The 24914-nt window shown below is 40.2% G+C and overlaps 2 protein-coding genes across 3 annotated transcripts; both read right to left on the bottom strand.

Moving 5' to 3' along the window:
• Positions 1-19: 19 nt before the first annotated feature.
• LOC120804200 (proteasomal ubiquitin receptor ADRM1-like) lies at positions 20-10318 on the bottom strand. 2 transcript variants are annotated; one of them, XM_040153480.1, is made up of 10 exons: positions 10230-10311; positions 7680-7943; positions 7480-7596; positions 6122-6245; positions 5888-5974; positions 5668-5767; positions 3484-3725; positions 2482-2639; positions 1896-1998; positions 20-443 (listed from the first exon to the last, which is right to left on the bottom strand). In XM_040153480.1, the coding sequence occupies exons 2-10, from the start codon at positions 7887-7889 to the stop codon at positions 340-342; spliced, it is 1245 nt and encodes a 414-aa protein (XP_040009414.1). In that variant the 5' UTR covers positions 7890-7943; positions 10230-10311; the 3' UTR covers positions 20-339. The 2 variants fall into 2 exon arrangements, with proteins under 2 accessions (XP_040009414.1, XP_040009413.1); XM_040153479.1 differs by having other exon boundaries at positions 22-443; positions 7680-7904; positions 10230-10318.
• Positions 10319-12162: 1844 nt separating this feature from the next.
• On the bottom strand, positions 12163-24036 carry LOC120803777 (oxysterol-binding protein-related protein 2-like). The gene is made up of 14 exons (XM_040152653.1): positions 23900-24036; positions 23440-23586; positions 23199-23310; positions 21385-21460; positions 20737-20871; positions 20134-20231; positions 19837-20019; positions 19161-19268; positions 18980-19069; positions 18762-18888; positions 18125-18244; positions 16220-16343; positions 15979-16069; positions 12163-14803 (listed from the first exon to the last, which is right to left on the bottom strand). The coding sequence occupies exons 2-14, from the start codon at positions 23474-23476 to the stop codon at positions 14701-14703; spliced, it is 1404 nt and encodes a 467-aa protein (XP_040008587.1). The 5' UTR covers positions 23477-23586; positions 23900-24036; the 3' UTR covers positions 12163-14700.
• Between the last annotated feature and the right edge of the window lie 878 nt (positions 24037-24914).

The following is a 24914-nucleotide window of genomic DNA, read 5'->3' as shown; positions in this document are numbered from 1 at the left end:
TTTTTATCCCTCCAGGGCGACACAGATCCTAGATAAAGTCTACTGTAGACTTGGCTGGAAAATAAACAGAACAGACGAGTGTGTTTCTCATCACTTTACTGTTCCCTTGTGTTAGGACAGCATGGGATACTAGCTGACATGCAGGAAGAATACATGTTCATTCAGATAAATCAGTATATATTAAATTAACACACTGTCGCAGGATGAACACAGCACTATCAGCTGAGAGGGAGTCTTAGTCACAGTTTCTTCTATATTAACCACATTCCTTAATGTGTAATAGTAATAAAACAGCAGAAGCAGCTAAATAAATACATTAAATAATAATGTCAAGAGTTCTTAGTCCAAACTCATGTCTTCATCGTCATCTTTCTTGTCTTTGGAGTCTCCGTCCTGGTCTGACTTTGTCTCCGTCTCCATGGCTTTGGCAAAAGCCTCCACATCTGCAAAGACAAAAACGTCCAGAAGTTTGGGTTGCAAATAACGACTGTCTTCAATATTATTTATTCTTCCAATTAATCATTAAAAGGATAAAGCTGATTTTCTATATTTTTCTTACTGTCAACAAATCCCAACAATGGACTGATCCGACTGACATGTATTTAAAATAGTGAAAATAGTTCCCAACATTTACTCCTGTTTGAGCAATGTTTGCTAAAAAACCAGGGAAGAATATAGCCTTTTTTAAAAACCTGAAACTATATATTTGTTAGCTGTTTTTTAAAGATTTATGTCGTCAGTTGGAATCAATGGGGTTAGGGCTGAGAACCACAGACAGGGGCCGATACATTGTTGGTTTTGGCCTTTTCATGGGATGCATTGACAATAAAATATGAAAAATATGGAATAACACCAGACTTATCCTTTAAAGTTTATAAAACATCAGTACAATATAGTAAGGGATCACTGTATTCACCCTTGGTTTTTTGTTACATAAAATGATTTTGTCCAACCAACAGTCCTAAACCTAAAGATATTTCAGTTTACAATGATATGAAACAAAAACAGCAAAGTCTCATATTTGAGAAGCTGGAACCAATAACATTTTGTCATTTTTGCTTGAAAAATTACTTGTCGCCGAAATATTTCTGATTTCCTTATCAAATTAATTGTTTCAGAACATATAGCACTCAACAGACTTGCGGAGTCTACCTAGTTAAACAAAAGCCTAAAATCTGAGACTCCGGTTCCGGTTCAGTCTCTCTGAGACACTGAGGTGTTGAAACCTCATACTCAATTCATACTTTCAAGAAAGTTGAGTCAACCTAAGGGGTCGCCACCCTTTGTCCGTCATCCCCAGTTGTGTTCTGACCTTGGTCAGCCATTAAAAGCTGTGGTGGAAAAAGTATTCAGATCCTGTACTTAAGTAAAATAGTAAAACCACAATGTCGAAAATACTCCACTACAGGTAAAAGTACATCAAAGTATCTGCAAAATGTACTTAAAGTGTTAAAGTGAAAGTACTTCTTGAGCAAAAAAAATTGCCCTTATCAGTGCTTTGTTATGTCTTATATTTCAGTAATTAAAACTGGTGCATTAGTGTGTAAGAATTTATTATATATGATCAAATGTTCTGCGTGTAAAATCTTAATCGGCAAAGTAACTAGCAACTAAAACAGTCAAATAAATGTAGTGCATTAAAAATCACAATATCTCCCCTTGACGTCTGGTGAAGTATTAAGAAGTCCAAAGTAAAATACAAGTACCTCAAAATTGTACTGAAGTACAACACTAAAGTAAATGTAATGTTCCATCTCTGATAAAGTAATGTCACCGTAACATTTCAGTATTCTCAGTGCATTGCATCTACTGTGTAGATATAAAGAAACAATGAATTTTCTAGCAATGAAACATACGGTTACGGTGTCTCTGCTTTGTGTGGGTAAAACACTGACCTCCTTTGTTAGCGGCATCGACAGCCTCTGCAGGCAAGCCGAACTGGTTCATTAAGGGCCCTAACTGCCCGGACGCCAGAGCGCTGCTGAACATGCTCATAGCCTGCAGAGAGATGATAAATATCAAGAGTAAGGGCAAAATACCAACAAAAGGTGGCCTCACCATGAGCAGAATTCTGCTCAAAGGAGAATACAGTGTCCCGCGTTTCACATGCGATTTTTGTGCTGAGAGAGAGTAAAATGTTTAATGTCAAACACTGTACCAGGCTGGAAAAAAGAGCCAAGAGTGGTTTGTGTGCTTATCAGATAAACAGACTGAAAGGGCGACACAAGCTATAAATACAAGGCTAATTTGATGGAACTGTTATAATAATATTTGACCTCTAATCTCATTTTTGAGTAATAGTAACACTTAGAAACCAAAAACATTATCTCTAAAAATTGAATTGAGGATATTGGCAAATGAGGATATGAGGACTCAAATTCAAAACACAAACTTTGCCAGAAATATGGAGGAAATCCATTTTCAAATGATACTGAGTTAAAGGTGATTTGAAACTACAGAAGAAAAGGGCGAACACGTTACCTGCTGAAACTGAGGCGAGCTGAGTGTGTTGTGGAGCTCCTCTGAGCTCTGAGGGAGGGACTCTCCAGAGGGCAGATAGGGCATCAACCTCTGCTGCACCTCAGGGTTGGCCAGGATTGGAGCCATGATCTCAGGCGTCAGGACACTGGCGAGGTCCACTACAGGTAACCAAAAGCTAGTCAGTCTGAATAAAAACATATCCTCCACATGTTGTTGCCTACAGTTATAAATCACTTCTTTCCATTTCAGGCTTGGCAGCTTGATTTTCATGAACATCAGTACAATCAGAATCTCAATTTTTCTAGACACAGAGCTTTAAACAATAACGTAGTTTTAGGAGTGCACACATATATATAATAAGAGAATGCAAGTATTGCTGTAACAGTCATCAAAATTTCTGGCAAACATACATACACACACATGCACACACATATATATATATATATATACACACACACACACACACACACACACACACACACACACACACACATACATATACATGTATACATCCATATATATGTATATACATCCACGTATACACATAAGTATATACATACATACATACATACATATACATACACATACATATATCTACACAAATGTACATCAGAGTTTTTTCTCTGAAAACTGCTGCCTGCTGCAGCTGAAAGCGACACAGGGACATGGTGATAAACAGTGTAAATGAAACAAGAAGAATGAAGAGTTGTGCTTCATGTAGTGTGGCACAATAAAAATAATTCAAAACTGCAACAGACTGCAGTGTTTGCAGGGAGATCCTGCTTCTGCAACAAACTGAATTTATTAGGTTAAAATTACACAGTATTACAGAAACTGTTGTGTTCACAATGCTAATTATTTCCTGCATAACTTAATTTATATTACACCAATTAGGCCTAATTATGCATTTTCCCTTTGGTGGTTATTTAAGTTTATTCTCAGCTCTGAGGAGAATAGTTTTTAGTCTGCCTGAGGCTACATTTTCTATGGTCGGTGCCTCACCTCCCTGGCCGCTGGCAGGCACATTCATGGTGGCCAGGATGCTCTGCAGGTCTCTCAGCTGGATGGGCTGCGTGGGGTTGGCTGCCCCAGCTGCCAGGGAGGACACAGCAGGGGTGGAGGGGGTGGTGGCTGTGGGGGAGGCTGCTGAGGTGGCAGAGGGAGTGATGGGGGTGGTGGGCACCTGGGTGGAGCTGAGCCGACTGGCAGTAGAGGTAGAGGTGGGGGTGACGGCTGTGGACGGACTGAGGAGAGAGAGAAAAAACACCTTCTCTATCACTGAACAGTTATTGAATCAAATTTCCCACGAGGCTCTGATAAAAACTATCAACCTGTGATTTTTATAGTTATTTTGTGATGAACCAAATCCACTTCTGCTTCAGTTATTTCCTTCATTTGCAGGAATGCATTTCAACAGCACCAGAGAAGGAAGAGTGAACTGGATATATTTAGTAGATGAGGCTGTAGAGAACAACAGTGATATAATGCAAACCAGAGAACAAGATTTACCAGTTGCCTCTTGTGAATACTTTATATTTGTAGGGCAGACTTTTTGACAATTCTACCCTACAAATATAAACTATTCACAGGAGGCAACTGGTAAATCTTGTTCTCTGGTATATACACATACACAAACAAACACACACACACACACACACACACACACACACACACACACACACACACACACACACACACACGCACACACACATATGTACGCACGCAAGCACACACATATATACACACTCGCACCCACACACACACATACACACACACACACACACACACACGCACGCACACAGCTACTACACATCTAAAATCAGAGGACAATGTCAAATGAAAGCTAGCTTGTGAGATAGCAGTGGCGAGTCTTAGCTAAAACCAAAGCCAAGTTTAGCTATTAAATTTTGCCCTAGTTGTTATCTGTAAATGAAAAAATATCCATTTTGATGAACTGACAGTTTGGTTATTCAGTTTGCCGTTCCAAATAATTAAATAAGGCAGCACATAAATTGATTAAAGTGAGAAGAGAAAATAAAAACATCTAAACTCCTGCTAAAGGTAGCTAGCTTAGCAGATCTCAGTATCTGCCATCTAATTTTTTGATTCTAGTGAATTTCATGTGATCTGATGCTTAAGCTACCTTTAAATAACATACTTAAATGTATTAAATTGTAAGTGAATGTATTCAAATGATTTCAATATAAATATTAATAGTGTTCAGACAGACAGAAACTTGCACACACAAACACTTGATTCCTTAATGTGTGGGTTCTACGGCAATGATTTATGTTGAGTGAAATAATTAGCCTGAGAAGACTTAAAATGAAAGCATTACAACCTTTTAATCTGTTTTATAATTTGTCTTCCAGCCTTAAAACCTTAAATCCTTATCTTATTAACTTCACTGCCTTTGCAGTTACTGCGCTGTGTGCGCATTGGGCAGAATAGTTTTAAGTAATTTTTTTCTTAAACAAAAGTGCTAAACATTATATTATGCTGCTTTTCTTTGTATTGTGTGACAGTAAAAAAATATTTTTTGGACTGTTGTTTGGACAAAAAAAGCAATCACCTTGGGCTTTAATTAATCATTGAGTTGAGGAAATAATCAGTAGACTAACCGATAATGTAAAAAACCGTTGATTGCAGCCCTAGACGTAAATCTTTGGGAGAAACTGGTATTTGCTCTTTCCCAAAAAAATTCACCCTTTTTAAACACATAAATCCTCAGCAGCAGATCCACCTAATGGAAATTTTCTGGAGCTTTCAGTTTCTTCAGGAATCTCTCAGCTAAAAGCTCCAGACACCTTCCAGGGAGGTGAGTTTGTGCTCAGTATTTACTTTTTCAAACTGCTATTTTCAAGGTTGATACTGACGATTTCTCCCTGTTGTCCTGACACTAAAACGTTTACTCCTCATGCTTTAGGCAGCGGATAATGCTTATGCTCACCGACCACCTGTCTGTCATAGCTGCCCCTCAGATATTTCTTGGCAACATCTCGTCTTCTGTGTTTGACTATTTAGCAGCAGTGATGAGAAAAATATGCCCCACACACACACAAAAAAAAAGCAAATAGGCTCAAAAATTTGAGGTACATAGCCAATAAGCTGTGTTTGAACAAAAAGTGTTGAAGGGAATATTTAAAGGGTTTCTTTTGATATTTAACTGGAATATACACGATATACCTTGTTGAGGAGCTGGCTGCAGGAACGCTGCTGCTGCTGCTGCTGCTGCTGCTGCCCAGGAGGTTGGCTAAGCCTGGACCGGCCAGCGCTCCTAGACCCCCTGATAATCAGAAGAAAAAAGGATCTAACGAGACGTTTTTCACTTAAGAACTGATATATCGGATCATGTTTTCACACTGTCAGCACTGCAGCTTCAGGACTCATTTAAGAAGATACCTACCGATCCCACCCAGTCCAGTTGGTCCAATCAGCTGCATGAGCTGGTTGTGGCTCATGTTTCCCAGAAGGCTCTGCAGACCGCCTTCCCCTTTACATGAAAACAGAGGACAACATGTCACACCCAGCGTAAGAGTGAAATTCTGTTTTCTGATCTTTTTCTATGCCATTTTTCTGTTTTTCTTTTTTACCCATGACAGAGTTAAAGCATGATTAGGGGAATATGAGCATGGTTTACCTCCCAGAGCAGACAGATCATGTCCTCCACTGCTGCCGCTACCAAGAGCACCAGGCATGGGCGGGTTGTTCAGATACTCGTTCACTTTGCGGCAATACTCTTCATCCTTGTCAGTCTTTGGCTCCTGGGATCAGAAACAGAAAACAGCTCACAATACACCCCAGCCCGATGTTGGCTTCATCAGACTGTGACCTTAAGCGTGCACTGGGGCGGTTTGCAGCCAAGTGTGAAGCGGCTGGGATGAGTGTAAGCACATTCAAGTCTGAGGCCATGGTTCTCTGCCAGAAAATGGTGGATTTCTCCCTTCGTGCTGGGACAGTGTGTCTGCCCCAAGTGAGGGAGTTTAAGTATCTCTGAGTCTTGAGGGTAGGATGGAACGGGAGATTGATGGGCGAATCGGCGCGCCGCCACCAGTAAATGGGCGTTGTTCCAGACTGTTTTTGTGAAGAGGGAGCTGAGCCGAAAGGCAGAAATTTCGATTTACCAGTTGATCTATGTTGAAAAGTTGTTGAAAGTGACTGAAAGAATCAAGTTGCGGATAAAAGTGGCTGAACTTAGTTTCCGCTGCGGGGAGGCTGGGCTCAGTCTTAGTGATAGGGTAAGGAGCTAGGACATCCGCGGCGATCTCAGCGTAGAGCCGCTGCTCCTTCGCACTGAAAGCATCCAGCTGAGGTGGTTTGAGCAACTGATCAGGATGCCTCCTGGGCGCCTTCCACGTCCAACCAATGGGAGACCCGGGGTAGACCCAGAACACGCTGGAGAGATTATATATCTCATCTGGCCTGGGAACACTTCGAGATCCTCCAGGAGGAGCTAGAAAACATTGCTGGGGAGAGGGATGTCTTGGCTGCCTTGCTTAATCTGTTGCCAACGCGACCCAACCCCGGATTAGCAGCAGAAGATGAATGAATGAATGTCACCCAGTGAAATGGTGTGGCTCATTTATGTGTGTTTAATTGCTTTTGGACAACAATAATGCTCTGTGCCACAGGGGAAGAAGATATATCCTGCATTTGGCTACACAGACACATAGCTGTTAGTAGAAATGATTCATTGTTGGGTTTGGACTTTTCTTTTCTTGGGATTTGCTGACAGTAAGAAAAATACTGAATATCACAAACTCTATCCTTTAATATATGATGTAAAATGATGCAAAATACACTCCTGTGCATCTTCCTACATACCCACAGGTGATTTTTTCCAAAGATTTAAATATATGCTTGAATATAAGACAGGATGTGCTTGCATAATAAATGTTTATCTCTAGTAAATGTGCCTTTATAACTGTCTTTTATCAAGTGAAAATAAAAGCTTCATGAAAACCTAAGTGTGTGGAGTAGATCATCCAGCTTGCATACCTGCATCCAGAAGAAGAGCCTTTTGGAGCCAGCTTTGAACTTCAACACATAAACCCGTCCAGTGGTACACTGGTTCACCCGTTTGAACTCGCAGTCATCAGGGAAGATGATCAGGTCCTAAATTATGGAGATGAAAATGGTTAAAACTAAAAAGGTCAAACACAGACCAGCCAGTATTACATGCAGACAGTGTCACCTACATCATCTACGTTCCCGGTCGTCCGATCCTTCCAGCAGAAGTGGATGAGGGAGTCGTCGGTCTGCTGGATGTAGACCTGACCTTTGCGCTTGTCAGGGGTCACCGTGCTGCCCTTCATGGTCATCTTACCGGCCCGAAACTCCACCAGGTACTTGCTGGAGGAGCCACGGGACCCTGACACCATGCTTGGGAACAAAGCTCCAGAGGCCATGATGAAGCGGACACACTGGTGTGGGGACAGATGGGGGGGAGGGGCGCTGTCTGACTTTATAAGTAAAAACATTAGGGCCAAAGAATATTTGATGTACAAGCACATAAATAAAATTATAAACATGGTCATGTTCCAACATTTTCAGGCAATTGCGCAACATAACAAAGACTAAATCTGTGTCTATAATCAGTGAATTAAGATTGAAGTTGATTATGCTCAGTGTTTACTCAGATCTTACGAGTCTGAGGACATAACGGTACGCACCTGTTTGTATACAGTGGACTGATGATTAATACGGGATTTATTTCACAAGATATCTGGTATTTGCTTTCCTCCTCAGCTCATAGCCTTTTTATCATCTCTTCTTGGTCAGTACTGTTATGATCAGTCAACTCCATCACTTGATCCAGGTGTGAGTTGAATTCATACTGAGCTTATTTTTCAGTCTGGATACATAACCAAATGCCCGTGCTACAAATTTGGCCTGTTTTCCCTCCCACTAAAGCCGGTGCTGATGGAAGCCCTGTCTCTAACCAACAGGTCAGGTTGTGGAGGTCCTCACTCCAACCTTTCCCCCCTGGCCATGTAGATGGACTCAGAAGATTTTGTCAAAGCTTTGAGCCAAGCCTCATGTCGATACAAAACAGCAAAGGAGAAGGCAGCTTTTTTTTTTAAACAATAAATGGGGAATGAATTATGACTAAAAGGATCATTAGTCTATTCAAGTGTTTTGCTTCCTCATCGACATGTACTTTCAACAAAGTCACTCCATCACAAGTGAATGTAACACCAAGATAGCAGAACCTATGGCAAAACCTGATAGTAAAAACAGCCAACTTTTGTCAGAGCCCAAAATTAGCATGAACTTCATTTTGCTCTCCTTTACAAGCATGCCATATTTGCTGTGATAGGCTTCATCACGTTCAAGTGTTTCAATTCATTTTTCTTCTGATGTTTCCAAAATCACAATGTCAGCCATTAAGATTAAAACATGAAGCCATTTCAGGAAACAATCTTCCCTATGATAAAGATACTTAAACAGGGAGTTTAAGTGTACAAATAGCAAAAAGAGGAAACACTGAATAGGACAGTGATTCCCATGTGACCCCATAATATAAGGCAATAATACTATGCAATATTTCCCAGAAAAGCATAGGTTAGGGAAACTCAGAAGAGTAGAAATATAGCAAATGTAGAAAACAATTTCTATTCTTCTTTCTCATCCTGGTTATCATAATGCAACCCCTCATGGGGGGTCTTAACTCCCAGGTTGGGAACTGCTGACAAAAGAAACCCATGGACATATTATGAGACAATGGTCCCCTGAGCTCAGACATGTAAAGGTCCCCCGAACCCCACCTACATAATAGAAAGACCTCCGCACTTAAAGAGACACTTGTAGTCATTTTGCAGTTGAAGAAGAAGTCAAAAGCACACAAAAAAACCTCAATGTCATTCAATGTGCTTTGCATCTTTTTGTGGTCTCTCTGTGGTTGTTTTGCGTCGCTGTATTCGTTAGGCATTTTGGTAGCCATTTTACGTCTCTCTGTAGCCGTGTGATTAATTCAACAACAAGAAATATTAATGGTCACTTAAATATGGTCTGGTCAAAGGAGCCCCATGACCCTCCGATCCGGTTTCGCCCAATCAGCAATCCATATATGAGGACGCCCTTGTGACACACCAATAGTAGAAGGAACTATGTATTGTGGATCCCAGAATACTTGTTACACTGTACATTGAAATCAGGGCCTTAAACATGATGGTAATGCAGCCCATGATCTTTAAACTTATGCTTTACAGAGGACAGAACACTCTTGATCAAACAGCCAAGAAATGAGAGTAGCTCTGGCCCCAGATTTTAGACTATTTTTTTCCTGCCGTGTCACTCCACTCTATTTATAAACATATTCATCCAGCAGATTGATTTATGTAAAACACAAATGGAAACTCCTGTTTGGAAATTCATTCTAGACAATTTTCAAGCTTATACTGAATGTAGAGCTATTATTTTTGTTCCAGTACTTCAGGGATACGAAGGTTCTCCTAGAACAATGAAATGAACAGATACTATTATCCAGAAGCCGATTTGAATATGGAAATTGTAACTGGAACAAGGCTCATCCCAGTGCTCCCATAGTAAAACAGCTACTGGAACAGACTACAGCTACAGACGCACCACAGATGACTCTGCATCCTGTAGCCAGCAGCCTGTTTTCAGCTCAATGTGGCCACGACTGAGCCACAAATTTACATTTCACACACACATACTACACATGCATCCGGTTTCTATGTTGCGAACTCAAAACATAGATAAAAAAATAAGATGTTTGTACTTACATTACTCTCTGAATTATCGTTCAGCCGCAGGACGGTCAAACTCACTGAAGAAGATCGTGATTGGCTGACTGGCGCCGGTGCTTCACTGCGATTGGTCGAACCGTGTATCAATAAGGAGGGCTTTAAATCCCTACGCATGTTCGGTAGAGATGACACAACACCGCCTGTTTATTGTACTAAACCTGCATGTTCGGTGCTTTTTACATAGATGTGGATCAGATACACGACGAAGGAAAGACTTTTTTGAAATAGTCTGATTCAACAGTAAACAGATAATAAATTAAACTTACCCGAAATCTATTATAGTTTTTAAAAGCAGGTGTACAAACTTTGTATTAAAAGGAAGCAGGGATGGATTATGAGACACCAGCAATAACATGTAAAAGCCCCCAGACACCCAGACTGAAAGAGAGGCAAGAAGCGGCTGCATTGTTTGTAGTCGTTCTGTCTCTTTGTGGTAGTTTTGTGTCCTTTTTGTATTCATTTTGGGTCTCTCAACTTTTTTTCCCCCCTCTTTGTAGTTGTTTTGTGTCCCTTTGTGGTAGTGTTTTGCGTCTTTGTAATGGTTTTGTGTCTTGGATCTAGTTCTTTGTCTCTAAACTGGATTTTTTGCCTCTGTTTTTGTTTTGATGCTGTTGTGGTTGTTCTGTGTTTTAATGGTTGTTTTGTGTCTTTTTGAAGTAGGTTTGTGTATCGTTGTAGTCATTTTTTTGTCTCTTAACTGTTTTTGTGTCTTTGTAGTAGTTTTGTGTTTAGTAGTTTTGGTTGTTTTGAATCTTTGCCATAGTTGTGTGTCTCTTTAAATCAAAGTAATAAAATAGTCTCAAAACTAGACTCTTAACACAGGGACTTTATCCATTCAAATGCAAACTGCAAAATCAGGGAATAAAGTAGGAACAGCCTTAAAGAATGACTCTGATGATATTGTACATTTTTCCTCATTGTCGACAAATCCCATGAAAAGACCATAACCAACCAATGATCAAACTAACAAAAATTGTCTGAGCGGCCAGTCAAAGTCCGATATATCTCATTCCTTTAGAACTTTAAAAACACACAAATGAACCACACTGCTGCACTGAGTGACATGTAACTTCATTACAAGGAACACACACACACACACACACACACACACACACACACACACACACACAGTGGTGTTTATTTTAGGTCAATCCCACATACACGGGTCTGCCATTTATACTCACTACTGCATCAGATCCACTTTAAAAAATAGTCCATATGAAATGCACTATTTTTCTTATCGGAATAATGTTTAAAAACTACAGTATCCCTCTGTTGTAGGAAATTATTCAACCTGTTTAAAAAGGAAATTATATTTTTCTGACTCTTAAGACTTACATCTATAGTCAGTCAGAATGTGTTTAAAGATGGACTGACACATTGTTGGTTTTGGTCCTTTCATGGGATTTGTTCATAATATGCAAAACATAGTCACTCCAGCCTTATCCCTTAAAGTCTTTATCAATTCGATTAATCAATTAAACCATTTCGTCTATGAAATGTCAAAAAAATGTCAAAAATTGCCCCTCACTGCTTCATAGAGCTGCAGGTGACATCTTCAGACAGTGGGGTCCAAAAGTGTGAGACCAATTAAACCCCACTGTATGTCTTGTTTCGTTTGGGCCAAAAGTCCAAAAACACAAAAATATTCAGTTCATAATGATAAATGACAGAGAAAGGAAGAAAATGTTCTCTTTGAGAAGCTGAAATCTGCAAATATTTGGCATTTTTCACTATGTTTGCTTGGAAAATGCTTGAAGATGATTAATCTATAATCAAAATAGTTGCTGATTATTTTTAAAACGATTAAACGACTAATTGTTTCAGCTCTACTGTCACATGCTGCATTTTGTCAAAGAGTTGAGAGTAGTTTGTCGTTCTCAAATTATTTCTTTTTGATAATTTCAGAGGCCTGAAAAAAAAGCATTGTTGTGTAGCAGAATCATATTTTGTTTTCTTTCATGTCCAATAAATCATCTTGTAAAGACTAAGTTGGGAAGCAATGGTATAGAACAACAGCGGTGTCATACGATGCTGTGAAAGTGATATACTGAAAGCAAAATCTGACTGTTCAAACAATGACATGGCTGGTAATTTCAACAGTCCATAATTTAATTCTTAAATATACCTTGTACTTATATGGTTATGTGTGGGTAACAGTATGAGGAGGAGAAAAAACAGAATTCAATGAACATACAATGTAAACATTTTCAAAATCGATGCTAGACAGAGAGACAAGAGGGTAAAGAGTGTGAGATTCGAAGAACCATCAGACTGAACCTGCACCTTTGAGTGTCTGCAGGCGTCGCAAAGTGCTTTGAATTCAGAGTAAAATTGAGAGCAGTCGAGGGGGGGGCGACACATGATGTTGAACATTTCACTACACAATATGTGCACAGGACTGTGAGCGGTCACGTGTGCACTTTAATGCAGGGTTAGTGCTCGGAAACAGAAAGGAACATCTCTACACTGTCTAACAACCGCACAGCTGTACAGTATGTATGTAAGCGTCACATCATCAGCGCACGACATTCACTAAGTGCTGCATCTGTAGTGTCTGAAGCACACATTGGCTACTAGCTAAACAGGAATTAAGTGTTTTAATTTTATTTTTCACATTTCAGGAAGGGAGACTGGGTGGATCAGTTTGCATAGGTTCATGATGCCCACAGTGTCCTGTCTTTTTGTTCCTACTTAGTCCAAAAAACCACAGCTTTGAGTTACTGAAAAATGGCTGAGGACCTGAAGAGTTACTTGTCCATGTGTGAAGACAATGGCTGTAATTAGGAGTCAATATGACACAGCTTTCTCTTTAAACCAGAGATTTTCAAAGTGTGAGGCGCACCTCACCTCCCCAAAGAGGGGTTGAGGGTGTGGGTCATAAAGCAGTCAAATCTGAACACACAGACATGACCCACATTTTTTTATATCCAGTCTGACTTACACTTTCCGAAGATATCACTTATCATTTAATCCACTGCGAATAAAATGTCCAAAAGTCCGCTTAGAAATGATAGAACAAAGACTCTCCTTGTAACCCCCAGATCTTGCCTGAGAATCATCACATTTTTAAGTTTTCTTCAGTATCAAATTAATCTAGTAATAGAGGTCAGTATATCCATGGGTAAATTGCAAAAAGGAACTGTTAATATCTAATTTGGCATACATTTAATGGTGCCAATTTGCCAAATGAAAACAAATATAGGATAAAAAAATAGGTAACCAACTGTATCCTTGGCAACATTATACTTAATGTTTAAAGCCCCCACATTATTGGTGCTGTAATGCTCAAAACTTGCATTACTACACCCTAAAATCAAGTAAGGCAAAGAATAATAACATGAGTTACAAAATCCAATAATATTAACTTCTTTTGTGTTTCACTATTAATATTTTTGACAGTACTAAGGCTCAGAATGTCTCACCAACATGGTTCTTATATTCCTGGAACACTGATACTCTCCTCTATCCATTCATGTACAGGTATTGAGTGTGTGTTGAGAACTTGTGAACATCTAGACAAAAAGACTGACAATTTAAAACTGTCTGGGGGTGGAGCCCGCAGTGTCAGACTTTGAAAACCCCTGTTTTCTAAACCACTACGCTCTGTATCCCTTTGCTTTAAAGTTTTATGTGAATGCATTTACAGTATTATAGTCAGTGCAGAAAAGGTTTTTATGGCTTTAACGTGTGTAAATAATCATCTTGGTGACCATGCATGCACCAGTTATTATACACATTATCTATGTTACAGCAGACAACGATATAATGTACCAACAATAACTGTTTACTGTGGCAGTAAACATGGTTATAAGCAGCTTTCATTATTACTGTATTTCTCTATTCACAGAAAACTATCACACTTGTGATGTTTTAGGGATGTTTAGTGCTAACTAAAATAGACATCTAATATTCAAATAGGTTATATATAAAAGTAGAAGATGTGTTTAAATAACCCCTGATATCTGAATGCAACTTGACAGAAGTGTGTGGTGTGTCTACAGGCAAGATTATGGTTGAGTACCCGAACTAAACCTGGAAATATATCCTTTAGAAGTCAGAGCTTTGTGTCCCGCAGCAGCATCACTGAGATCACACAGGTGACTAGTTTAAAACCCTCAACAGGTGAGTAACATACATGTGGACTATTATTGTCAGAATCATGATAAGGGAATATAAAGATGAAGATGTTTGATGTCAACATTTACAGTAAGTAAACTCTAAAAATGTTACTATTAGGTTTCTTTCCTGTGGACAACGTTCACAGTCAGTTGCAGATAGTCTGATAAACTGTCTGATAACATTTTGATATCAGCTTTTCATTGAGTCAAACAAAGACAGAGTACCAGTGAACGTCTGGATGTCACAAAGACACAAATCTTAGATGCTGAGAGAAACAAAGTAAATCCTATCAGAGAGAAGATCTTCACAATGAGCCCCTCCTGTGTCAATAAATGTTGGGACAGTCAGTGTAATTCCTGTCAAAGTATCCACCTGTGTACAGCCAATCCTCGGCTCCTGTGTGGGGGTTTGTTCCCAGCTGGAACCACCTGAAGAGACATAAAACAAGCACGACCTGTTTTAAATTACAGGATTAAGGGAAATGTTGCGTAACAGGGGCAATGTACATTCCCGGGAGCATTTTAAAATTATGGTCTGTGGAGCATTTTCTGCATTCATTTGGGAAAGGCTGCGTTTTAGGACGTTTTTTGAAATTATATTTTATGTGCAATGGCAAAATTCCAGGAATTGGGAGACGCTCATTAGCCCTTTTCAGAGGTGGAATACGTTACGGTGCTGGTTTCATCCATCTGCTGAATGAAGACTTTTTGTCATTGAGACAAAGTTGATTTTTACATTCATGTTCCTTATGGTTCTATTCAGACATTCTTGACAGAAATAGCAACGATGCTCGTGCAATATTTGCCACTTATTTCAGAGGGAGTGATATCCCCACAAGGCTCTACTGGTACCGGTTTTGTTTTCTAGCTTTATTAATAATGTTGGAGAGAACATACAGTCAGCAAAGATTCATTTGTGTGCAGATGATACAGTTAATTAAACAGTCACTCCTTGGTTAAATGAGATTTACACAATTTGGAGGCCGTTTTGGAGACAAGAAAAATGCTGTTTTAGTCTGGACGGAGGGTTAAAATGGAGAAAAAGATGCGTTTACAAATTTAACCGGCCTTACGTGGTCATACTATTATTTGGGGCTTTTGTTTAATGCCTATCTGCTCACACGCTGCATGTAATGCATGTTGCTGGATAGCAATTCATTCATCTGTACGACTGGTATGAGTGAAACTTGAAAATATTGAGAGGGAGTCCTGGTCTGATTATTAGTATGGCTGAACAAATTTTTAAATTTTTTAACCTCTTCTTTCCCACACTATGAGGGGTTAAATCTTCAATATCTTAAAATTTACAGTGTTATGTGGACTATTAAATTTATTTAATTCATTTCTGTCTGTGTATTTAATGTTGTGCTGCAGCCTTTAAATTAATCTGACAGCATCTAATGCACACCAGTGATATGGAAATGTTGCTACTGTAGGTCGTACATTTTATGTAAAAGCGACTCGGGTGTTATTCCAACATGAGACGACACGTTAAATTGCCATCACATTTATGTAACGAGGTGCATGTCTGAGAGGGGCTCTAGTTACGAGCTCTTGAGGATACACCTTGTAAAAAAAGTTACAGATTCATAACTAACACACACCTGGTTGACCAATCCTCCTCATCCTTAGAGCGTTCACGACGTGCGGCCCTTTGTTTCTCCTCTAACCGCTCTTTCTCTGTACTTGCTGTGTCTGTAAAACAAAAAAAAAAAATGAAGAAGCCCTTACGGAATCGTGTCAGGGTCCTGGTAATGCCCTCAATGTGTGTGTGGAAGGAAGAGTTTTAGCTTGTCTCAGCATTTCAAAGTCAAAACCCTCATGTTCATGTGAGGTTGGTGTTACCTATGTCTCCATTTTCCATGGCTCTGATGTCGGGTCTGAGCCGGCAGTCTGTCGGTGCCATTAGCCTCTCCATGCCGGGCTCCAGCTCGTTTAGTGTCATGGCAAAGCTGGTGAAGTTATACATCTACACAGGAGGAAACACAGCAAAGGTTACATTGAGAATAAATATCTTTAATTCATATATTTTTAATACTTTTGTGACATCATATGGATTTTAAAAAAAGAATTATTCAAGAACATTTATAAATCTCTGTGTATCAAAACACACATTTAAAACAAACTTGTCAAGGAAAGTGTTTTAGCAGCTCTGACTACAAGTCAAACAGTTTAATAACCACTCTTAAAGCGTTGGTTCACGTAAAAACTATGAAAAAACATGAATTCTGTTTGTAGCATTTATAACATTAAAAAGATTTACATTAAAAAAATTTTTACATCACCGATGTCCCTATTACACTGGTTAATCCACTTTATCAACAGTTTTCCTAGAAACTATTTTTTCATGAGGAAAAGCACTTCCAGCGAAAACTGCTAACTCCGAGGCCTGTCAAGGCTAAATCTTAAAATGTAAATCAAATCCTATTTACCTCTACTGCACTGGGCTGAAGGCGTATAAATTAAAATCTGAGCAGATAAAATCAAAACTATCTACACAGCTAGATACCACTCGAGGTAAGTGAGTGAGAAAATATGTATTATTGTACACTGGGTGAGCCCACTTATAAGGAAAAAACATACAGAATGATCTTGAAAATGAAATAAATACAAATCTAGCAGACTTGAAGTAAGTCAGTGAATAAAGAAATTATAAAAAGGCATTTATTACACATTTATCCCCATCTTCTAAAGCTGTATGTATAGTTGTATTTATAGTTGTAAGTTATGCGGTTAGGTGTAACTGTTGTGCACCTCCTCAAAAATGTAACTACACGGCGAGGACACAGTTGGTACAAAGATACCACGTGAGGAAAGCAAAATCTGTGACTCGTTTCTTGTGTTTGCAAAAAGAAATAAACTCATGGCACTTAATTTGACGATTAAATGGCAAACTGTCCATTATAAGTGTTTTGAACACTGAATCTTACCTAGTGATTAACTGCAGAACTCACTTTGCTGGAAATTGTTTATGCATTTAAATCTTCTTTTTAAGAGAATTTAGAAATGTTTCATTTTCATACGACGCTAATGATGATAACTAAGAAGTCTCTTGCATGTCCATCAGGAGAACTTCACCAGTCATGCACCAAGATCAATTGTCGTCTGACCACATCCACTGGTAATATCTAATGTTTTAACAGTGACAGTGAAAAGATAAAATTATACTTGCATCCATGAATCTAATCCCCCAGTGCATGCTGGGAGGGTCACAGCAATAAACCTAACCCGTGTAACGGCCAATCAAATGAATGCTGATCATGTTTACAGCTCTCTACTTTATTTATAGCGCAAGATAGGGTCATCCGGGATTAAAAAACATGAATCCTGAAACTGTATTCAGGGCACCAAACTAGCTGGACGGGAATGAACAGGATTATTTTAACCTGATAACAGCGTTTGATCCTGAATTAGTTAAGCAACAACTGAAGAATGGGTCCCTGGTGATATGGGTTAATTTTTTTGTTATGTTTGTTGTATGTTGGAGGACCACGATGGAAATGAGCCTATTAGGTTTTATTGTGTTTTAATCCTCCATGATTGTATCTACTGCCATGCAGAGTTATCTGTATTTGTTGATATCAACGGGGGAAATCCGACGCTGAGCTAGAAATCAAAGCTATACAATGATACTTCTCAACTCTCGGGTTTTTCCAGCCTGAGTTGACTGTGCAGCACATGGCGTGTGCGTGTGTGTGTGTGTGTGTGTGTGTGTGTGTGTGTGTGAGTGATTGAGTGAGAGATAATGACCTGTGCTGAGTGAGCAGGCCGCGGCGTTATCCTCCACAGTAAGGCACTTCCTGGTATCACAGTCACAGTCTCTTGAGCTTCTGGCATCTCATCTGCCTCCTCACCTTCACAACTATGTTCCTACACACACGCACGCACACCCACCCATCCATCCATCCATCCATCCATCCAGATAAATGACATTATCAGATATGAACCAAGTAGCTAAAGCTTACAGTACATAGAGTACATGTGCAAACAGGTGATTTACACAGTTGCCACAAATTCAACACGTCTCTCAAGCAACAATGCATGTCATTGCAAGACATTATGGATTAGTGCTGGCAATGATCTAATCATACACTGCACTCTGAACATAACTCGAACTAGACAACAGCAGTAGCACACTACAGATATCAAATACACTTTTACCTTACCTTCTACTAATGCCACTGCATGTTATTGTGAAAGGAAAAGATACCATTTGAGAAACACATTTTAGAGTGAGGAGTAAAATTCACACGTTACTTCACGTTGTAAGACAGAAAAACATGTCAGAGACAAATGTGAGAACAGACTCTAAGCAGCATTTCATCTCAGTGGAAGGTTAGATGTCAGTTTGCTCATCAGTTTTCAGTCAAATCTGAGCTTCACTCACCTGTTTCAGCTTTTTTGAGTCTCCTCCTGTCTTCTTGTCTGACTTCTTGTATGCTTCATAATCCTTGGGGTCCATGCTGTATATGCACTCTGTCCACTTCCCGTAGATCACTCGCCGCTTCTTCTTACTGGTTTCACAGCAGAGACAAAAATCTCACTTCAGAGAAAATAAATCCCAGCCACTGGCTCTTCAAAGTGTTGTGGTGGTCACGCTCTTACCTTTTGTCTTGGATATGACCTTCTACTTTGTGCAGCTCTTTCCCAAACATCCCACATGGTTTGAAGTTCAACACACACTTATCTCCCGTGCTGTGGAAATAAATGGAAGAAATATATATGTCAGTTAATTGGCACTGGTATAAACAGTTTAAATCCTGCAATAAAGTATTTGTCCTTGTACCTGTGGTTGAATATCTCCACAGTTCCGTACTGCTCAATCCAGAGTTTCCCCAAGATGATGTTATGCACACAGCACATTGGATTTGTCCACGTGTACGCTTCTTTATGTCTGTAAGAAAATCACAGCTTCGTCGACGAATAGTCCAACATTTTGACAAATTCACTAATTCGCTTTCTTGCCGACATTTAGATGAGAAGAGGAATGCCACTCTCACATCTGTCACTTAAATAGGAAGCCAAGTTTTTCTGACAGATCCAGGCTAGTAGTTTCCGTCTGTCTCCAGTCTGTGTGCTAAGCTAAGCTAAGCTGGCTGTAGCTTCGTATTTAACAGGCAGATACGGGGCTAGTATCAATCTTCTCATCTAATGCTTGGCAAGAAAGAAAATAAGCGTATTTGCTAAAAATGTGGAACCATTCCTTTAAAGATTACTTGGCTATATTGATGTCGTGGCCGCTTGAATTTTTACATTTTCATGCCAAATCAAGCGGGAAAACAAGAAAAACTTAAATTTTAGGGGAAAAGCCAGGAACATTCAAAGTATTCCCATATGCAGCCATTGAGTACTAAGAAATCATTAAAACATCAAATGCAGTTAAAAGAACAACAACAACAACAACAACAACAGAGAGTGCGAGCATGCAGAAATCTACACACATTAATGACACAAATACTCACTTCAGTAACTCCAGTGTCATGGTGCCTTTGGGCTCAGCCTCCACACTTTTGCCCCAGAACTTGAGTTTCGGGTAGATGGAGCCATGGAACTCGAACTCTTGCTTCAGAGACTGAGCATGGAAGGCACTGATAGGGGGGTGGTGGCTCACCTGCTCCGAGATCAATCTGTATCCCTCATCCTCTCTTAAAAAAAATTTGAAATCTCTCATAAATGAAAGTAAAAAAAGATTTTCTATCATCAAGGCAAGACTGTACTACGCAATTTAAGTTTCCAGAGTCAACAATCTTCTCTAATACCTTACGAGTTCGTATGTCTCCCCCAGTAAAGGATTAAATGGCTTTCCAGTCCTTTCCCATTGAGATGCGACAGATGAAACAGCAAACGCAGCAACAACCTGTCACAGAGACGTGAAGTGAATCAGAATAGAGCTGCGACAATTACTCCATTAACCGATCGACAGAAATTTAATCGTTGAAGTCATTTTTTTTTAAGCTGAAATGCCAAACATTCCCTTGTAGCTTGTGAGGATTTGCCACTTTTCTGTTTTCTACGTTTTAATAAGCTGAATATCTTTGGGTTGTGGTCTGCTGCTCAGACAAAAGGAGCATTTTGAAGATCTGACTTTGGTTTATATGAGATAGTGCGGGTAATTTTCACCATTTTGTGACATTTTACGGACCAGACAATTAATCAACTAACCAACAAAATAACTGGTAGATGAACTGATAAAGAAAATAATATTTAGTTGCCACACTCAATTACAGTAAGATCTATTACATTTATACATCCAGGTGGACTTAGAACAATGGTAATACACACAGGGAATTTACTTCAGCAGAAATGAAAATTAATACAATAATTTAATAATACATGACATCAGAGTCATCTGTTCCCTCTACCTGCATGCGGTCTATGGAGTCAGATAAACTGCAGGCTTTGTGGATGAGGTGAGTGTGTTCCATGTACTCTGAGATTCTCTGGAGAAAGCTCAGCGGCTCATTAAACACAACTGGCATCGCTATTTTGGACAGCTCCTGTAAGCGCCCAACAAATCAAAGAAAAAAAAAAATCATAATCAGAGGAGTCAAGTCGAAAAACAGACCAGAAAAATAAGCAGTTAACAAGCTGAGGCGAGTGAATTAGCATTGTTGAACAAAATACTTTACTCAAACAGCTCATGCGTCGTATTATTTAGCTACTAAGCAACATAAATGCACTCCCTTTCAATTTTGGGAATGACAAAAACATGACTATTCAGCTTTTAAGTTGTTTTGGTTCTTTCTGACAGCTGCAGAGAATGCATTTCCCAAACCAATTATAGCCATGTGAGCAGAGAAAAGAGCACAGAGTTCAGTCAAGACTGATCTTGTTGCGGCAAGTTAAAAGCTGAAACATGAAAGTTATTCAATTCTTTTGAAAAACGCACGTTGCACCACGCCAGAATCTGATTACGGCTTGTTCGTATCAACTTGGATGTCAGAAAATCAGATTAGATTGTCGGATTACCTGAATAGCGTTCTATTCTCATACTTGCATTAGGGACTCACCATGCCGATGCATTTCTTCAGTATACTCCACACACTGAAATTGTTTCTGGAGATCATTTCAGCAGGCAGGGTTTTCCTGGTACACATTTGGACCAAATCAGATTTAAAAGATCTCGTGAAATCAGACAAAACCTTTGACAGTGTATCTGTTAACAGCTGGATCTTAATGGCTGAAGGCTGTTAGTCAGTAATGTGACTGACGGCTGTAGCTACACCGACCTGCTCAGCAGAGGAGGGGCTCACTAACTAACATCTTAAAAATGTGGTTGCATTGTCCTCGTCTGCCTCTACCTGTGAGTGGATGCGTGATGAAATCCTTACACCCCACACCTAGAGACTACAGTGGTCATGTGGTAACATACATGCATGCATTCATACAGTTGTACGCAAAGGTTTGGGAACCCCTGAGCAAAAGTAAGATATTTCGTCGATTTTTGAATGGAAAAGAAGTAAATACGATCCCTGCAGCAAAAGACATTTGGACACCACACTAAGTCGGTACTTGGTAAACACCCCACACACACACACACACACACACACACACACACACACACACACACACACACACACACACACACACACACACACACACCCCCCGGCAGACATCATAGCTTGCAAACAGATTTTATAGCCAGCTTACAGTCTTTCTATTATTTAGGGATTTTCACCATCTCTTCCTGCAGATCACTTTGAGTTCTGAGATATCTTTAGGCTGTCTTGCACACACAGCATGTTTAAGATCTAACCACAGATTTTCAGCGATGTTCAAGTCAGGGGACGGTGGGGGCCGTTCCAAAAGCTTTAGCCTACATGTCTTGAACCACAGTATGGTGGATTTTGAGATATGCTTTGGATCATTGTCCTGTTGTAGAAACCAGCCTCTTTTCAGTTCCACTTTCTTGACTGACTGCAGGACATAATGCATCAGGAGTTTACTGATATTAAGTAAAATTCACTCTGCCCTCTATCTGTGCAACGTTTCCTGTGCCACTGGCTGCCACACAACCCTAAAGCAGCACAGTATTTGCACCCACATGCTTAACAGTTGGCAAGTTGTTCTTTCCATCAAATGCTGCTCCTTTTTTTATTTTTCTGCTGATTGTAGCCATAGAGCTCATTTTTAACTGAATCCATCCACAGCATTTGTTTTCAACATGACTCCTACCCAGTTGTTTTGCATATTTCAGACGTCAACTTTTGTGATGACGTCGCAGATAAGGTTTCCTTCTGATGACTCCTCCATGTTTGGTCATCAACGCTGCTAAGTGGAATGGTGCACCACCACTTCTGTGTCAGCTAAACCTTCCTGCAGGTCCTTTGCAGTCTAATTTGTTTTTTGGGGTTTTTTTTTTTTTCTTTCCTGCTCAGCAGACGTGCAGTTTTATCTGAAAGTTATTCTGATCTTCCAGATCTTGTCTTGACTACCACAGTTCTCCCTTTGCTGCCATTTCTTAATGACAATTCAGACAACTGAAATTTCACGCTGGAAGCACTTCGATATCTTTTTTTTAGCCTCCCCCGCCTTGAAGGCATCGGTTCGCTTCATTTTCAGATCCTCGCTCGGTGGCTTAAGGAACTCCGTGGTTGAAGAGTCTGAGAATTTATCAGCTGACAACTACTAATGACAATTCTTGACCTGCCTTAGTACTAACAAATTAACTGAGGCCTAATGAGTGTTTCACAAGCAGTGTGCATTAACATTTGAGTAGAGGCTCATTTATAATGTCTGTTTGCTGCGGGGGTTGTATTTACTTCTTTGCACTTCTGTAAACTGTCCAAATACACCTGTGCCAGACATCTGCGTGGTCCCTCACCTGCGCTCCCCCACTCCATTCTCCTGCGTGGTGCTGCCGTCGGTCACCTGCTTGCCGTCGAACACCAGGGCATCTTTAAAGCTGACCTCGCAGGAATCATCCGACTCCAGCCCTGGTGGGGACGAGAGGGGACAAGAGCGGAGGGGCCGGGGACGAAGAGAGTGAAAATACGTTTCATCCATTGTTGGGCACGAGAAGCAAGTATGTTTAACTGCACGAGACCTCTGTAAGCCCGTCTCACCTGTCTCCGCGTCGTAAAACTCCTCCTCGCTGTTCATACTGAGCAGAGAAAGTAACTAAGCGTTACTCAGAAGCCATCTTTCCACCATCGGCCTGTCCCTGCAGAGCCAGCCTCTCTCCAAGCATCACAGACAGCCAAACACACTACCTGCAACACGGACAGCTCGTTACACCGAACAGGGCAGCTGGCTGTGGTCGCCAAAGCCAAACATTTTCTAGTGCATGCTGTGAATTAAACAGTAACAGCTGTCACTGGCTCTGCTCCCCGGAGCTGGTGGTTAGCTGTCCGACTAGCTGACTAGCCGTTAGCATCGCCGCTGCCGCTGCTGCTGCTGCTGCACTGAGTTAAAACGTCAGCTGGGGATTGGGCGGCGCAGATTAGCTAACGTTACCGGCACAGACACCGACAAACACATACCAGCACAAACACGAAGATTTAAACACAATGCAATGAGATGTACCTGTGAATTAAGGTCAAGTCAGTGCGCTAGTGACATAAACAATCGAGGAGTGGACTGCCTGCGAACCTGGGGCGGAAGTGGGCGGCAAGGACACCGCGACTGACGGGCCCGTCGGCCAATCAGATCGCAGCCAGCAGCCGTCCAGAAATAGAAGGCGAAGAGCAGATGTTGAGTCCAGCGGCTATTTTCAACACCGAATAAATAATGTGACATTAAAAAAAGGCCACACAGGACTTTGAGAGAGACCGGGAGGACGTGACCAGTGGTGGAAAGGAACTAAGTACATCTACTCAAGTACTGTACTTAAGTACAATTTTGAGGTACTTGTACTTTAAATGATTGGCATTTTGCACGAAAAATGACTTAAATGAGATTATCAAACTAGTTGCCAGGTAATTTCCTGTCAATCGACCAATTGTTTCAGCTCTGTTTGTATGGGCCCCTAAAATTACTCAAATAAGTGAGTATGTTTTATGACAAGGCGTCATATTTCATAAGCTCTCCGTATGTTTTGCATGTAAAATCTTAATTTGTAAATTAACTAAAGCTGTCAGTGGAGTAGAGGTAGAAAGTGGCATGAAAAGAAAGTACTCGTGTAAAGTGCAAGTGCCTCATATTTGTACTTAAGCAAAGACCTCGAGTAAATGTACTTATTTACTTTACACCACTGTAAATAAACCAGCAGATAAAGGGGGCTGAGCCAAAGTCACCCTGTAATTTCTGACCACACTTTAGATGAATTAGCGCTGAAGTTAGAAAACTACTAAATGCAGCTCAAGTAATCCACAAGGTGGCAGCTTTACACCTGTGATCGGTCAACTCCGAAATGGACTCAAAATCTGGACGTTTATTTCGAAATTAAATGTGAAATACACACAGCGAATACATCTAAAATCCCAACAAGAATCCTATTTTAGGGACCTTATGTGCGAATATTGCACATGCTGTCTCCAGGATCCGTTGATGGGCAGAGAGCAAAAAGTTTTTTGGACTGTTGGGATATAGTCAGGTAAGT

The sequence above is a fragment of the Xiphias gladius genome, chromosome 18 (genome assembly GCF_016859285.1).
Source record: "Xiphias gladius isolate SHS-SW01 ecotype Sanya breed wild chromosome 18, ASM1685928v1, whole genome shotgun sequence".
Classification (NCBI taxonomy): Eukaryota; Metazoa; Chordata; class Actinopteri; order Istiophoriformes; family Xiphiidae; genus Xiphias; species Xiphias gladius.
Note: the sequence above shows the minus strand (reverse complement) of the source record. Positions and strands in the feature narration are given on the sequence as shown.